This window comes from Myotis lucifugus, unplaced genomic scaffold (genome assembly GCF_000147115.1).
Source record: "Myotis lucifugus unplaced genomic scaffold, Myoluc2.0 scaffold_151, whole genome shotgun sequence".
Taxonomy (NCBI): Eukaryota; Metazoa; Chordata; class Mammalia; order Chiroptera; family Vespertilionidae; genus Myotis; species Myotis lucifugus.
In genome coordinates this window covers 580,562-595,986 of record NW_005871199.1, presented here as the reverse complement: position 1 = coordinate 595,986, position 15,425 = coordinate 580,562, and the positions used below count along the sequence as shown (strand labels likewise).

Sequence of the window (15,425 nt, the reverse complement as noted above, 5' to 3'; positions counted from 1 at the left end):
AACATCACACATTTCACCCCACAAATTCAAAAAGTCAAGATTACAAGAACAATTCAGGCTATCAGGCAAGAGCTATGAAACACTGCCAGTATAATTTATCACACACACATATGCCTAGAACTAAAAAAAAAAAGCATGGAACCAGATTTGGAGGAAGCTCTTTAATCTCAGTCCCCTTCAAGCTCACCAGTAGTCACCCAAAAGGAGTAGAAGATAACAGACTATGGGGGTGGGGTGCAAAGTTTCCATGACAACAAGCTGGCTAGGGCAGTTTCTCCCACACATCAGCATTTACAACATAATTTTTCTCGAGGCTGAAAAGGGATAAAACACATCTTGGTGCCTCACCAGAACATGTGCACATTAAACAAGCCTGTAGCAAAAGCAGAACCCAAGATGGGAGTCCCAGCAAAAGCGTTCAGACACACCTCTACCCATTGGGGGGAGGGGGGGCAGTGCCTATTCTCCTGTGTGTTTTTCCTCCCCCCTCCCCCAGAGGGTCAGTTCTCTTTAAAATGAAGCAAAAGCTTTGCTGAATCAAGATCTCTTACAATGTTTAAAGGGAAAAGGAAGCACGCCTGATTTCCCTTCAAATCAGAACCTATGCAAAATGCCTGTCCATCAGTCCTGCCAAAAGATTGAATGGCATTGACTTCTGCAAACCAGGGAAACATTGTTTTAGGCTATTCTAATCATCCTAGGTGTAACATGCCCAGATGTGGTGTGATCTTTCAGCCTACCCACCTCTGCCCAGCTTGGAGGATATACCCTGAGACCCTTCCTTCAGGTAATAGAATTCTCCACTATCCAGGAAGCAATGATCCCAGGGAAAAAGGAAGAGAAAACAACAGCAATTCGGACACATGAGAATATGGCTGACAATAGCTTCAACTGTGAATTAAGTTTGGTTAGAATGCTACCATCCTCCATGCTAGAGGTTCCCCAAGCACACCACACCCCTCCAGGCAAGAAACGGACAGGGCACTGGTGCTGGGAGGTAGATCAGGGCCAAGGACAGAAGTGTGATTAGTCTAATTCTGGCACCCTGCCACTCTGGGGTTTCTCTTGTTAGACAAAAGCTACAGATGAAATTCAAAGGAAATGAGTAATGGAAGTTAGCCTGGAGTCCTTAGAGTAAAGGGCTGCTCTAGTTCACTGTGTTCACAAATGTATCTACCCTGGGAGATACTGTGTCCTTGGGGACTTTAATTTCACCAAGGGGAAGGCAAGCTGGAAGGGAGTCGAGCTATCAGCCCCAGAGCAAACAAAGGTGGAGTCTAAGCCAGGCACTCAGAGCAAAGTGCTATTTGCCTCTCCCCTATGAGTGTGTGCTCTAGTATGAAGGGGAAGTGAGGTGATCAGCAGGAAAGCAAATCTGAACCAAAGAAAGGCGATAACGCCTATTGCTTAGCCCTGCAGACCCATATGGAGAGCCACACAATGGTCAGACATTCTAACCCCTCCAGAGACTGGGAATTTGGGAATAAAATCAGAATCGAAACTTCTCTTCAAAGCCCACTGCCTTCCTCACAATATTCCTAAATTTTTTTTGGACCACAAAAAGAAGAGACAAATACCAGGGGAATTAGGAGGTAAGGTGAACTACATGGGAGGGTAACCAATAGATGTTCCTCTCTTTCCCTTCCTCTCTCCAAAATCAATGAAAAACATATCCTCAGGCAAGGATTAAAAAATAAACTAAAAATAAATTAAAGTGGTTAAAAAGGTAAGTTTTATGTTATGTATATCTTTACCACCACCACCATCACAGCAAAAACACAGATAAGGAAAAAGACTACATTTCAGTATTAAGTTCAGCAGGAAGTGAAAAGGAGACTCAAAATCGAAAGTGGATTTGACAAGGTGCTACATTGTAAAAGGTCAACCTCCAAGGCCAAAGCAGGAAGGGAAGATGGCCCCGCAACACCTCCTCTCAGCTCTGGAGCCAGCCAGCTTCTCCGCCAGGCTGGATGCTCACACAAAGCAACAAGAAAAACCATTAAGCGACAATCTCACTAACAGCATGCGATAGCATCAGGGAGTCCTGAGCTTCCTGTGCCAGAGGGAGGCGCCTGCAAAACCCGCATTCCAGAATGTCCTAGGTCCTAAGAGGATAAGAAGTAGCCCCAGCACCTCCACCCCCTTCCCACAGGTGTCTCCTCCTCAGGAGGGGTTCAAAGTTCACGAGAGCAGAAATCAAAAGGTTGGCTCCCTCAAGCTGCGAAGGAGAAGACATTAGTTTCATCAATATTTAACTATCACCCCACTTCCCCATCTGAGGACTTCCTCCCTAGACCTCAGCTCAGTGAGCAGATGTGGCAGGCTCTGAGCGCGAGGCTAGCTGAAGAAACATCTGAAGCTGCTCACTCGGCTGCCTATCGCCCCAAAGTCACCAAGGGTGGAAAAAAGGGAACCAGGTTTTCCTACAAGGAAAATTACCAAACCCTAGACTATTCCTAGGATGCCTATACTTAAATGTTGAGCCCAAGACTGCAGCTCAACATGCGGCTAGTTCCTTCGGCCACCCTCTCTCGCTTCCCCTTTAAGGGGATCTGGTCTCCAGAACAAAGGAGATGAGAAACTGTTGTTAGACATAAAGAGTAGCCCAGCCAGTTCATCTCACTCGAATTGACAATTAGAAGTTAAGTTACTGGCATAATGAACAGAGGAAAAACCCACTGAGAAGAAGGTGACTAAGACAAGCTCCCAGCATGTCTATGCCCAGTTATATCAATAAATGAGTATTCTAACAATCTTCACGTATTAACCTGGAGGGCAGCAGCCCCACCCTCTACCCCCAAAGCATTCCCACTCCACAGAGCAGCCAAAAAGAAGAAAAAAATTTACCAACGGAAAATATAACAAGGAATACCAATAAAACCCTAAGAGTTCTTTAATCGGGTTTTCAAATTTCAACAAGTTACTTTCCTCTCCAGCCTCACCATCCTCCAAAGCCTCAACTCAGGGGATCAACTCCACCCGCTAGAGTAGACTGTACCCTAGACCTGGGAAAGCTTGCGGCTCATTGAAACTACACCACCACTTCTAAACAAAAAGCGGTTTCAAGAGTCACCATTCATCCCATCCACATGTTATGTTCCAATTTCCGTTGAACAAATATTTATTGAACTTAAAAAAGACACTGGTGGATAATTGGGAAAGTAACAGAGGAATATTCCTAGAGCCACCTAGGAACGCACTACTCTATCTCCACCGATCACAGCGCTTGGTAAATCAGAGACCCTGACAGAAGTTGGCACGCTTCCCCACTCCCTGCCACATACACTCGATTACCACCTAAGCTTGGCAGAAGTCCCGGCTCAGCTTGCACTAATCAATGACACTCCAGCAAGAGACGCCTGAATGGGGCATCAGTTCCTGCCTTCCCGGTCCCCATGGGTAGGGCCAGACGTGTTCCTTCGGCTCCTACATTTGCACTAAAACGCAGGGAGCGAAGTACCACCTCCTCCCCTCGCGCTTCATGTCGATGGAGAGAGGGGATTTAGCAGTTGCAAGGGCTCCTCCGAAGGGGAAAGGGCCCCAGGCCAGAGGATGGGAGGCGGTGCTGTGGCCTCAACCTCCTCCAGGGAGGGCACCCCGCTTCCTCTAGGCCGACTGCTGCCTCATTTCCTGAGCGGGAGGAGGGAGCGGAAAAGCTGCCAGCCGGCCAGGCCGGGGGCTTTCCGGGGGTTCCTACCCCCCCCCAAGCCCCACCCTTTCACCGTAGGTTAGGCCCTGCCCATCCCCGACCGGAGAAGCACCCCTCCGGCCGGAAACCTCAAACCAGAGCAAAGCGACGCCCCCTTCACGGGGAGTGGGGGAGGGAGGGAGAGGCCGCCGAGCCCCTCCCCGTGGCCGCGCCCGGCTCCGCGGGGCTGAATGAATGAGCTGCAGGACGAGGAGAACCACTCCCCGGGCCCCGCGAGGCTCCATTCCTTTGGAGGTCAAGCCTGCTGGCTCGGGCACCCGGTCCCCCCGCGCCCACCGGAGGTCCGGCTAAAGCCCGGCCCCACCCACCCACCCTCCGGTCTCTGACTTCATCTCCCTCCGAGCCCACCAGCCCCCCGAGCGCCCTGCTCCACCGCCAAGAAAGGGTCCCCGTTCCGGGTCCCAGCTGTTCCATCGCCCGCCCCTCCCTCCCGCGCCGCGCCCTCCCGTACCTGCTCCCGAGCCCGCCTCTCCCCCTCCACCTCCCGCTGGAGGCGCTCGGCCCGCTCCTCGGCGTCGTCGGCCTGCTGCTGCAGGACCTGGATCTTGCGCTTCACCGCCTCGATGGTGGTGATCCCGGCCATGGTGCCCACCCAGCGCCTGCTCGCGTTCGCCTTCCTGCCTCCTCCGCTCCGCGCTGCAACCGCTTCTCAGCCTACTTCCGCCTGCTCCGCCCTGAAATACCGGAACTCGCCCACCCGCCCGGATGTGACGCCACAGCCGCCGCGCCCTCCCAGCACCAGGCCGGCGGGAAGGCGGGCCGCGGAGGGAGCCGGGCGCCGGGAGCGAGGGGCGGGGCCTCCCAGTCGCCCTGGGCGACCGCTCCGGGTCCTTCCCTGGGGCCAGTAAAGAGGGGCGGGGTTGGGGAGAAGGAAGGTTACCATGGTAACCGGAGGCGCGTCGGGTCTAGCCTCTCCCGCCCGTCGGGGAGCCCCCAGTGCTGACCCACCACCACCTCCCCACCCGCTGGGGCACCCTGCATCTCTAGGAGAGAATATCCTACAATCCGCTGCTTCCACCCATCCCACACCGGCCCTGCAACCAGGTGCTAAGAAAAGCTGGGACTCCGGGGGCCTCATCTTCCCAAGAACCCAACTGTGGTGGGTTCTCGTCCATCTCCTGAAAGGCAACGAAGGAAAGTCGGGGTGAGGAAGAGATGGGCAGGGTGGCAAATGTCTCGTTCTGTTTGCATCAGTTACGAACTTCGTCTTGAGAATACTAGTCTTTCCCCTGTTACTTTAGAGAGTCAATATGCACCCGCGATTTACCAACCTGCCAGCCCCTCTCACCTTAAATGATTCGGGACCTGGTAGTCAATCGTTGCTTACAATTCCTTTTGTAGGCGAGGAAGGTCTCATGCCCCTATTTTATCAGGAAGGAATCCTCTATTATGGATGGTAGCTGAGATAGGCCAGGAAGCCAGGAAAGTGAAATAGGGAAACAGTCATAGTTCAACAGCAATCTACAACCATCTAGAAAATCTAGATCCCAAGCAATTTGCAGTCATCTGGTAAATCCTAATTCCCCTAAACCAAAGACACTTAAGAGTAAATGGTTTTGCCCTAACCGGTTTGGCTTAGTGGATAGAGCGTCGGCCTGTGAACTGAAAGGTCCCAGGTTCGATTCTGGTCAAGGGCATGTACCTTGATTGCGGGCACATCCCCAGTAGGAGGTGTGCAGGAGGCAGCTGATCGATGTTTCTAACTCTGTATCCCTCTCCCTTCCTCTCTGTAAAAAAACAATAAAATATATATTTTAAAAAAAAAGAGTAAATGGTTTGGCCCAGCCAGTGCGGCCCAGTGGTTGAACATCAACCTACGAACTAGAAGGTCACTATTCGATTCCCAATCAGGGCACGTGCTCAGGTTGTGGGCTCAATCCCCAATGTGGGATGTGCAAAGGCAGCCAATCAATGTTACTCTCTGATCATTGATGTTTCTATCTCTCCCTCTCCCTTCCTCTCTGACATCAATAAAAATATATTTAAAAAAAAAAAAAGAAATACTGAGCAATGAGACCATTCAGAGGAAAGGACTCCCACAGACAATAAGTAATTTGCTTGGTAGAGTAACTGTACACTTTGATTCCCCCGTCCCCCCAGGAATTGAAAAGGAAGAGCAGAGATCTAAGCCTCAGTAAACTCTACCCTGATCGCCTAAGAATTTTTCCAACTCTCTTGGGAGAAGTCTGAGGAGAGGGTCTAAGGAAGCAGAAATGAGACTTTGTCATCTGGGTGCTGGTCAGCAGGGGGCACTCTTGAACCTCCCTTTGCCCTAGTGAAAAAGCAGACCTCATCTTCCACAAACCAAAGGGCTGTTGAAACACCATGCATTCCTGAGGCTGGTAGATTTGAACAGATAATCTTCTCTTGATCCAGGGAAACAGGTGGATTGACTCTGACAGCCTTAAAAAGCAGGATGGATGGGCAGAACGGAGTCCAGTGCTATTGTTTTCATGGTGACCAACAATACAACAATAGATCAACAGGTCTGTCCCTGTCCCTCCTCTTCCCAGCCCTCCCACCTCCTGTACTTAAAATAGAGTGTAATGACTCTATGTCCTAACCATTGCATTCCTCTTTCCCCTTGTTATACAGTAATTGGTTTCTAATTTCATCTCGTATTGACAGGACCTTAGCCATGGTTGCCCAACAAAACAATGTGAATGTTCTTACTACCACTGAAGTATACATTTTTAAATGGTTAAAATGGCCAATTAAAAAAATTTTTTATTTATTGACTTTAGAGAGAGAGAGAGGAAGGGAGAGAGAAACATCAATGTGTTGTTCCACTTATTTATGCATTCATTGGTTGCTTCTTGTATGTGCCCTAACAGGGGATTGAACCCAAAACCTTGGCGTATCAGGACGACGTGCTAACCAACTGAGTTACCAGGGCTAAAATGGCCAATTTTATGTTATGTATATTTTTCCACAAGTAAAAAAAAAGATCTTAGATGAACTCAGAAAGGGGGGAAAAAAGAAGTTTGGACTCACTGTGCAATACCCTTGATCTTTCTTTGTTCAAGCAGTCCTAGCAAATCCTACACTTTCTGGCAAGGTTTCTCAGATAGCCAGAACTCCCTGTGTAAACATGCAGTTTTTTACTCCTCTCTTTCTTCCCCTTATCTCTATCAAAGTAATATACTTTGCTTACTTGCTTATTAATCTAAAGGCACAAACTAATCTGTGAACTTCCTTTGTACTTGGCAGAGCACCGTCCCCGCAGAAATGCATATATTATGTTGCTGATGACTGACCCTTGCTATCTACTTTAAACCTTGTTGCCTCCTCCTTATTCAGGGTTTTTCCTCATTCTTTTTTTTTTTAAATTAATTACTTTATTTTACAGAGAGGAAGGGAGCAAGAGAGAAATATCAGTTTGTTGTCCCACTTATTTATGCATTCATTGGTTGATTCTTAATATGTGCCCTGACCGGGGATTGAATCTGCAACCTTGGTGTATCTGGACGACGTTCTAACCAGCTGAGGCCAGGGCATCCCAATTCTTATAAACATCTCAGTTTCCTTCTTTGACCCTTTGAGGCAGGAGTTAAATTTTTCTGTAAAGGGCCAGATAGTAAATATTTCTGGTTTTGTAGGCCATCGGGTATGGTGACTACTCTATTGTAGGGTGAGTGATGTGTAAGTGAAGGGCATGGCAGTGCTCCAATGAAACCCTGTACAGAAACCAGGCTGGGGCTAGCTTTGTGCAGTGGCAGTAGCCAATGAGGTTTATCTGAGGCACAATTTTGCTGCTGAAAAACAATCAACAATAACAACAAAAAACACAGGCTGGGGCAGGATTGACCCCACAGGTGGTAGTTGCTGGCCCCAGCTTTGAGAAAAACAAAACACCTTCCTTGCTGCATCTTCACCAGCCCTAACAGATTTTTGCCTCCTGCCCTCAGCCTTTCTCTCCTATTTCATGTTCTACATATCTCACATCTCTGAGGGTACTTACTGACTTGATGGGAAAGCTAACAAAAGTGAGGGAAGTTGAATGAGTTTGTTTTTTTTAACCTATGGTTTATATATTTAAATGTTTTTGGTGAATTCCTATATAAATATGAGAAGTTTTTTCATATATGTATATATATATATATGAAATGAATATACCGAGTATGCTTAGGTGAGGGATGACGTGTGTGTGTGTGTGTGTGTGTGTGTGTGTGTGTGTGTGTGTAAAACAGGACAGAATTTATCCCCAGGAAGTTCCCGTATCTTTCCAATGATACTTATATATTATCTAGAGCAGTGGTTCTCAACCTTCCTAATGCCGCGACCCTCTAATACAGTTCCTCATGTTGTGGTGACCCCCCAATTTCATTGTTACAAATTGAACATAATTAAAGCCTAGTGATTAATCACAAAAACAATATGTAATTATATATGTGTTTTTCCGATGGTCTTAGGCGACCCCTGTGAAAGGGTCGTTCGACCCCCAAAGGGGTCGCGACCCACAGGTTGAGAACCGCTGCTCTAGGTCACATTGACCTCCCAAGATCTCAGGTTAGACTTGTTTGTTCTCTTCGTTGCTCCTGAAAACACCTGCTCAAGCCCACATACTATTTCAGCCTAAAGATTTCCCAGGGATTTGTTACCAACATCTTACAAAATGTTATCAACCTGCTATTGTGCCAGTTTGCAAAAGCTACCTCCATGCCTGTTTATTAGAACAGAGAGATCTGTCCATTTACACCTGGAACCTCGGTTAGGCTATGGCAGCAGGCCAGCAAGCATTTTGCCCAAAGCCCTAGGGGTAACCTGTGTTCGTTGCAATTTTATGAGAAGGGTGAATTCATAGTTTGCAGTGGTGTAAACTTTTGGGAACTATGAATACGTATAGTGTACATGATCCTCTTAGTGTCTCTGACCTCTGACATGGTGTATTTAACAACACTCACCACTTCCCCAGGCCATTGAAAGGGGTGAAGAGCCACAGAGGAGATCAGAAACCTAACAGCAATGAGGCCAAATGTGAAGATTGGAAAACATTTGTGAATGGCCTACTCTGTCTTTCTAGCTATTTTCCAAAGCCAAATGTAATTTAAAAAAACATGCTCCACCCTAGCCAGTTGGGCTCAGTGGATAGAGCGTCGGCCCGCAGACTGAAGGGTCCCGCGTTCAATTCCGGTCAAGGGCACATGCCTGGGTTGCAGGCTCATTCCCTGGCCCTGGTCAGAGTGCTGCATGCAAATGTTTCTCTCTCTGTCTCTCCCCCTCCCTTCTACTCTCTCTAAAAATCTATGGGAAAAATATCCTTGGGTGAGGATTCACAAAAATAAAAAAACACATGCTCCTATTTTCCTGTTAATTCAGAGCTGAGCATTGACTATTTCCATCAATACCAGGACATTCTTTTATTGCTAAGATACTTTTCTATGTAATCTCGCATTTATCTTTGTGGTAAACTTCAAGTTTGAAGTGAAGGAAAGTAGGTAGTTATGGGATAAAATAAAGTGGAAAAGAGAATTTATTTCCTTTCCAAATGGGAAAATTCAGCTCTAGAGAAGCTGAGTAATCTATTCAAGGTCACAGAGTGAGGTCTGTGGGGATACCTTTACCCTCTAAGCTTACCCCACATCTAAGATTCCATCTTATTTCTATAATAGTCTATCGTTCTAAGGTCCTCTCTGCTGCCCCATGAACAATGCTTCCTGTAGCATCTCTGAAGCATGAGGGCAGATGTCCACATTGGCCCAGATAAATAAACCTAGATGAGGCCAGGGTCAATGTGACCTTCTTTGTCCCATTATGAAAACTGAGCTGCCTTTGCTGGGCAGTTAGGAGATGAGAGTTTCCCTATTAATACACATATCTACGTGCCAAGCCTTGAGCACAAAAGCGAAGAATGTGGCATGGGGGAGGAGGTGGGATAAGTGATAGCAGTCTGGACTTAGAGTCCCTTCCCTTTGTCCAGGTCCTGGAAAAGATCATGGAATTCCTGGGTTGGGGTGAGACCAAAATAAGAGACTTCTATGTGCCCTTAAGAAAGAAAGTCTATGCCATTACAAGGATATGCCAGCATGTGGTTATATGCTGTAATGTATGTGGGTATCTATGTCTATGTTCTGTGAATCCACACATATGTATGACCAAGTGTGTTTGGAATTTAGTCATATTAACATGAAGATCTTATATGTGTGGATGAACCGCCCCACCCCCACCCCCCATCTCTCTAATACTCACGTCCGCTGCCTTCTTCTCTGCCAGCTCCAGCTTCTCCTGCGCATCCTTCAAAGCTTCGGAATACTTGTCCAGCTCATCTTCCGTCCCTTTCAGCTTCTTCTGCATTGCCGCCAGCTCATCTTCTAACTACAGGAGCCGCAAGAGTCACACACAAGACGTGCATACACAACAGTGCCCGGCTCAGACCCTGGGAACTTGAGCTCTGACAGACCCCTGAGCTGTCACCAGAATGACACACTTTCTCTCCAGTTACTTCCAGCCAGCTGCCCCGGGAGTTTTGCTGGCCTTGGCCTGTCGCCCTGTGATCTCTGATCCTAAGATGATCCAGTCCTGCCGAGTTTTCATCTAAGGCTCTGGGATGGTAAATATATGAGGGGGATAGGTACCTATAACTCCATCTAAGGGAAAAGAGTTGCTGTATGCCAAGCTCCCACCTCTTCCTCTAGAAATCAGGACTCTTCCCAAATGTGATCTGCTCTCGCTTAAATCAAGGAGACACACTCTAGTTCCGAAGGGGCCACTAACTTTCCCAAGGTCACACGGGCAGTCCGAGCTGGATACCCTCGTTGTCCTCTGCCTATCCAGGTACCAGTGGTCACTGCCTTTTCCATGAAAGCTCTCTTCCATTGCACAATCTCGCTCACCAGTAGGTGAGAGACACCGGTCCCAGTGCCTACCTGTTTACTTCTTTCTTCTGCCTGCTTCTGCTCAGCCTCAGCTTGTTCCGCCCGATCTAGAGCATTCTCCTTGTCCAGCTTCAGCATCTGCATCTTTTTCTTGATGGCCTCCATCATGAGCAGTGGCCGTTGGTGAGCTCACCTGCGAACACTAGAGAACTGGAGACTAGGGCAAGAAAGGAGGTGCGGCTGGCTGAGTGACTAGGAGCCCCCCAGACTTGAGCCTTTATCTCTGCTCATGGCTCCACCTCTTGTTCCTAATATAGTCCTTCCAGATCCCTCCAGCCCATCATTGTTCTCCAGGGGGAACACAGGGTGAGACACTTTCATGGACTGACATCACCAGCAGAGAAAAAATGGGGGAACAGCTGAGGCTGGTTTTAGACAATGGAAAGTGGGGGAGGGGGAGGCTCTTCCTGATCCTGAAACTTTCCACTCACTCTGGGCAGCTCTATGGGTGTGTTTTTTTTTTAAAGGGGGGGGGGGGCGGGGGAGAGGTGAACATGGAAATAGAGAAAGGTACTTTGGTAATTCTAGACTGGTAGTTTTCACTCAAAGGGTCCTACTTGCTCTTCCGTTTCCCCTTCCTCTCACCTGGACTGTGTTGGGTGCTGATCAAACTCCACCGTTGAATTTCACCTTTTGATTTCTGGTATTCGGGAAGCTTGAGCAACAGTGAAAAGGGGAGGTCACTCGTGATCCTGAAAATTCCCCCAAATCCCCTGATCAAATTACGGTGTTATTTTGAGAGTCTCTAATTGGCAGGGAGGCCTGTTCCTCCCCCTTAAGAGCCACAGGGATGGAGTAAGAGGGTAGGGTGGAGATCTGGAAGGCGATCCCAGAGCTTCAAGTGGGGTGGGGGAGAGAATCAGGGCATGGGCAGAATAGTCTAGATGGGACCATGCCCTCTGTTTGCCCATAGTGATCTTTAAATAGAACTTTGATACCCGCACACACCAAGGTCTGTGTTGCTCTCTCCTCTTCTCACCCTCTGCTCCTTTCATATCCTCCACCCCCACCTCCCACACACTCATCATGCTAGTCATCATTGCCAGTGTTATTCTCCCAGCTTCGTTCCCGGCCATGTTCATTCTTCCACTTGGAGCCTTGTCATGGACAGGTGGCGATTGATCCCAGTCCACTGGCACCATACAATCGGAGAAAATGCCAAGAGCGAGGGGGACACTGTTCAAGGTGACCAGAGCTATCAGGGAAGAATATAAATGGCTCTAATCAGTCATTATGCCAAGGATAGCTGGATCGTGTTAATACTAAGCCCCAGCAATGGGGGAACTGAGACAGAGGGCAAAACTGGAGTCCACTCTTTTTTTTTTTTAAAAATACATTTTATTGATTTTTTACAGAGAGGAAGGGAGAGGGACAGAGAGTTAGAAACATCAATCAGCTGCCTCCTGCACACCCCCCACTGGGGATGTGCCCGCAACCAAGGTACATGCCCTTGACCGGAACCGAACCTGGGACCCTTCAGTCCGCAGGCCAACAATCTATCCACTCAGCCAAACTGGTTAGGGCTAGAGTCCACTCTTGAGAGCTTCCAGTCACTAGAGGTAGATGGGCAGATAGACCATCAGCTAACTCTTGAAGGAGAGCAGAGAAATTAAGGACTCCTACTGTGGGACTAAGAAACAAGACAGTCCCGGGGTCAGGAGGCAGTGGATAAGAAAGGGGGCTGCAGGGGGCGGGCGCGGGCTGGGAGAGGTCAATGGGAGGAAAGGGAGACATATGTAATACTTTCGACAATAAAGAATTTTTAAAAAGGGGTTGCATATTGGATAAAGAGGAGAAAAATACAAGGGACAGGCGAAGATCACTTTGGGTACAAGGAAAAGATATGGGAAGATTAGATACTCAAATAAATACCAGCCCTCCAGCTTAAGATTGCAATCCACGTGGGCTGTTCTTCCAAGTGGGTCCTGGAGAGAAGAGGTTCCATAAAAATCATAGGAGCCCCAGACCCCAAGAGGTAGGAAAGAGTGTGATGCCAGATTGCCCACTGCTGTAAGAATATGTTTGACATTTAGTTGGTTCCTAATTAAACAACCCAATATCAAACATATCACACAGAAACAGGCAGGAGAGCTTTGGTGGTCACCTGCCTCTTCCCCACTGCAGAGGAGGGCCAGAGCAATCAGGAGGGCCCTCTCGTGGGGGAAGGGCACCGACTCCTGCCCTTGGCCTCCCAAGACAGCCAGTTCTTACTCATCTGCCCTTCGTGCCATCCCTGTCTCAGCTCCTCTCTTACCAGTGCCTGGCCTTTGCCGGATCACGTCGGGCTAAAACAGGAAGATATCTGGCAGGGCTCCACCTCCGGGCCCCCGTCCTTCCCCAAAGCTCCCACCCAGAGCTTCTCCCCCGGATGTCACGGCCCCAGCGCCCCGGGGATCAGTAGTGTCAGCAGCTCCTTGTCGGCCTTGCCACCTGCTCTCCTCAGCTCCCTCCCAGCTGACCCCAAGGCTTTTCAGGAGTGGGGGTGGGGCGCTTGTGCATTCTGCTTTACTCTTCCAACAGAACGCCTAACCTTTCCAAGTCACCTCCACAAGATAGCTGAGGGCCTTTCCGTGGAAACCATCCTGGAACCTTCCTGCTCTTAAGTACTACAAATGAGTCGCTGTGAAAGGGAGACACTTCTAGAATGTTTGGCTGCTTCTTCCCACCATCTTGTCCCTTCTCACCTTCTCCCAACGTCCTCCAGGTCCTTCTTAAAGTCACCCTTGGATGTCCAGAAGAGAAGAGTGACATGTCGTATTAGCAGGCTCCAGCTTGGGCTCCAGAGATGTATGGTCCCCCTGCCTGGCTCACTGAAACTAAGACGTGAGGAGGTCAAGGGTGAGGGAGGAAACCCTCTCCCAGGAAGCAGCCTGCATTCCTTAGGGCTCTTTTCTCCTGAGGCTTATCACAACCCTGGACCGGCTCCTCTAAAGGTCTTCCCTCACAGGAATGCAGCCTGATTACTTTCTGGGAGGTTTTTCTTCTGAAGAGAATCAAATCTGTTGAATGTCATGTGGCAGGCAGATGCTTCTCTCTACTATGGCAGCAAGGAGCCCAAGTTATAGCTACGCTAGCGGTGGGGGTAGTGGGGGGCTTGGGTGGAGTCTGGAGGTGGGAGGAGGATGCCCTGCTTTAGCCCCTAGGCCTGTTCCATGTGTCCTTGTTCCCATTAGTCTGGACACTCCCCCCGCCCCCTGGCCCCCACATATACCGACTCCACAGTGCCCTTGATCTAGATAGATAGCGTGTCCCAAGCCCCAGTCAATTCCTGTTGTGTGGCTCTTGCCTTCCAGGGGAAGACTAACCAATAGGTGTCTGAGCCCCAAGGTAGGAACCATGGCGCTGTCTTATGGCCTGTTCCTTTATGACTCTCAGTGAAGGGTTGCGTGTAACTTTTACCTTCTTGACCTTCCCTTTTACCCTTACTCCTCAAGTCCTAGTTCCCTTCTCTGAGAAAGCTGACGACCGCAGAGCCTGGGAGAGAGGCTGGGGAAAGGACTAGCGGGAACTGAAAGGACTTCCGTGTTTGGGGCACGAGGGTAAGAGATGCAGAGGTGGTATATTGATGTAGGGGAGGAACAGCTCCCTGAAAAGGAGGCTCTGGATGGCATAACGAGGCAGAAACAGCAGATGTCCTCTGATGCAAGCTTCCTGGCTCTCCTGGAAGGACCTTCTATGGAGGCTCTGGATGGCATAACGAGGCAGAAACAGCAGATGGCCTCTGATGCAAGCTTCCTGGCTCTCCTGGAAGGACCTTTTATGCAGCCATTTCATTACCGGGGGAGCTGGGGAAGGCACCAGCCACAGAGGAAAAAGGGCCTGGATGGGTGAACCACTCAGCTGATGTGATGAGAACAGACAGAGTAGGCAGAGAGGATCAGAAGCGATGGGCTTTGTAGGGGGCCAGCCTGCCAATACTGGAGCCGGCCTGGCACTGACAAGCCCTGGGGAGAGAGGCCAAGGTCAGGGATCAAGGCAGAGTGGGCTGGGTATTCTGTGGGTCCAAATGAACAAAGAGAAATAAAAGGGGTTGGTGAGGAAGTGTGGTGGGAGGCGGGGTGGGGGCCGGGGAGCCGTTAATGGAGCCCCAATAAAAGGAAAACCAGCCCTGGCCAGGTAGCTCAGTTGATTAGAGCATCATCCCAGTACACAGAGGTTGCGGTTTTGTGTGTGTGTTTGGTTAATCCTCACCCGAGGACATTTTTCCATTGGCTTTTTAGAGAGAGTGGAAGAGAGAGAGAGAGGAAAAGACAGAGAGAAACATTGACGTGAGAGAAACACATCGATTGGTTGCCTCCTGTATGCGCCCCCACCAGGGCCTGGGCTGGGGAGGAGCCTGCAACCAAGGTACGCGTCCTTGACAGGCATTCAACTGGGGGGCCCTCTGGCCGAGGCTCTATCTACTGAGCCAGACCCTCTAGGGCCGAGAGTTTGACATACCTGCCCTACATCCATTGCCGTATTTAATCCTCTTAATAATCCTGGGAGGAGATGGGTGTTATTGTCCCCGTTTTCAGAAGAGGATATTGAGGCTCGGGGAATTAACGTATACCTGATGACAGCAATTAGAAGCCAGACCTTGAACCCACACTAAACTCCAAAGCCTGTACGCATCTCTGTACCTTGCTGCTTTGTGCTCCTCCTCAGTAGGGTATGTAGGGAGAGAAGGAAGGAGAAGCTCTGAAAGTTGGGAAATAAGAGGGTCCCTTGCCTCCAAATGGGCAACCTACTCAGGCCCGCGGGTGTGGACACTACCTCTGAGCCAGTCCAAATGGGAAGAGGCAGCAGGTGCTGGAGCCCAGGCTCAAGTGGAGGCGGCAGGAAGGAGGTGGGCTCTGCTC

At 49.3% G+C, this 15,425-nt stretch overlaps 1 protein-coding gene and 1 long non-coding RNA gene across 16 annotated transcripts in view; one reads left to right on the top strand and one right to left on the bottom strand.

Moving 5' to 3' along the window:
• TPM3 (tropomyosin 3) overlaps positions 1-10,783 on the bottom strand; it is a 29,614-nt gene extending 18,831 nt beyond the window's left edge. For 3 of the 15 annotated variants that reach the window (XM_014461165.2, XM_014461171.2, XM_014461168.2), the window contains exons 1-2: positions 10,576-10,776; positions 9,899-10,024 (exon numbers count right to left, since the gene is read on the bottom strand). In XM_014461165.2, the coding sequence (XP_014316651.1) occupies positions 9,899-10,024; positions 10,576-10,692 (243 nt within the window). In that variant the 5' untranslated portion in view covers positions 10,693-10,776. Of the gene's footprint in view, positions 1-4,160; positions 4,417-9,898; positions 10,025-10,575 lie in introns of those variants that run through there. The other 12 variants (XM_006095125.2, XM_023759252.1, XM_006095124.2 and 9 more) reach the window with 8 other exon arrangements.
• The window catches only part of LOC111827315, a 29,375-nt gene continuing 18,563 nt past the window's right edge, over positions 4,614-15,425 (top strand). Inside the window, exon 1 of the long non-coding RNA XR_002830828.1 lies at positions 4,614-4,853. This is a non-coding gene — a long non-coding RNA (uncharacterized LOC111827315). The remainder of the gene's footprint in view (positions 4,854-15,425) is intronic.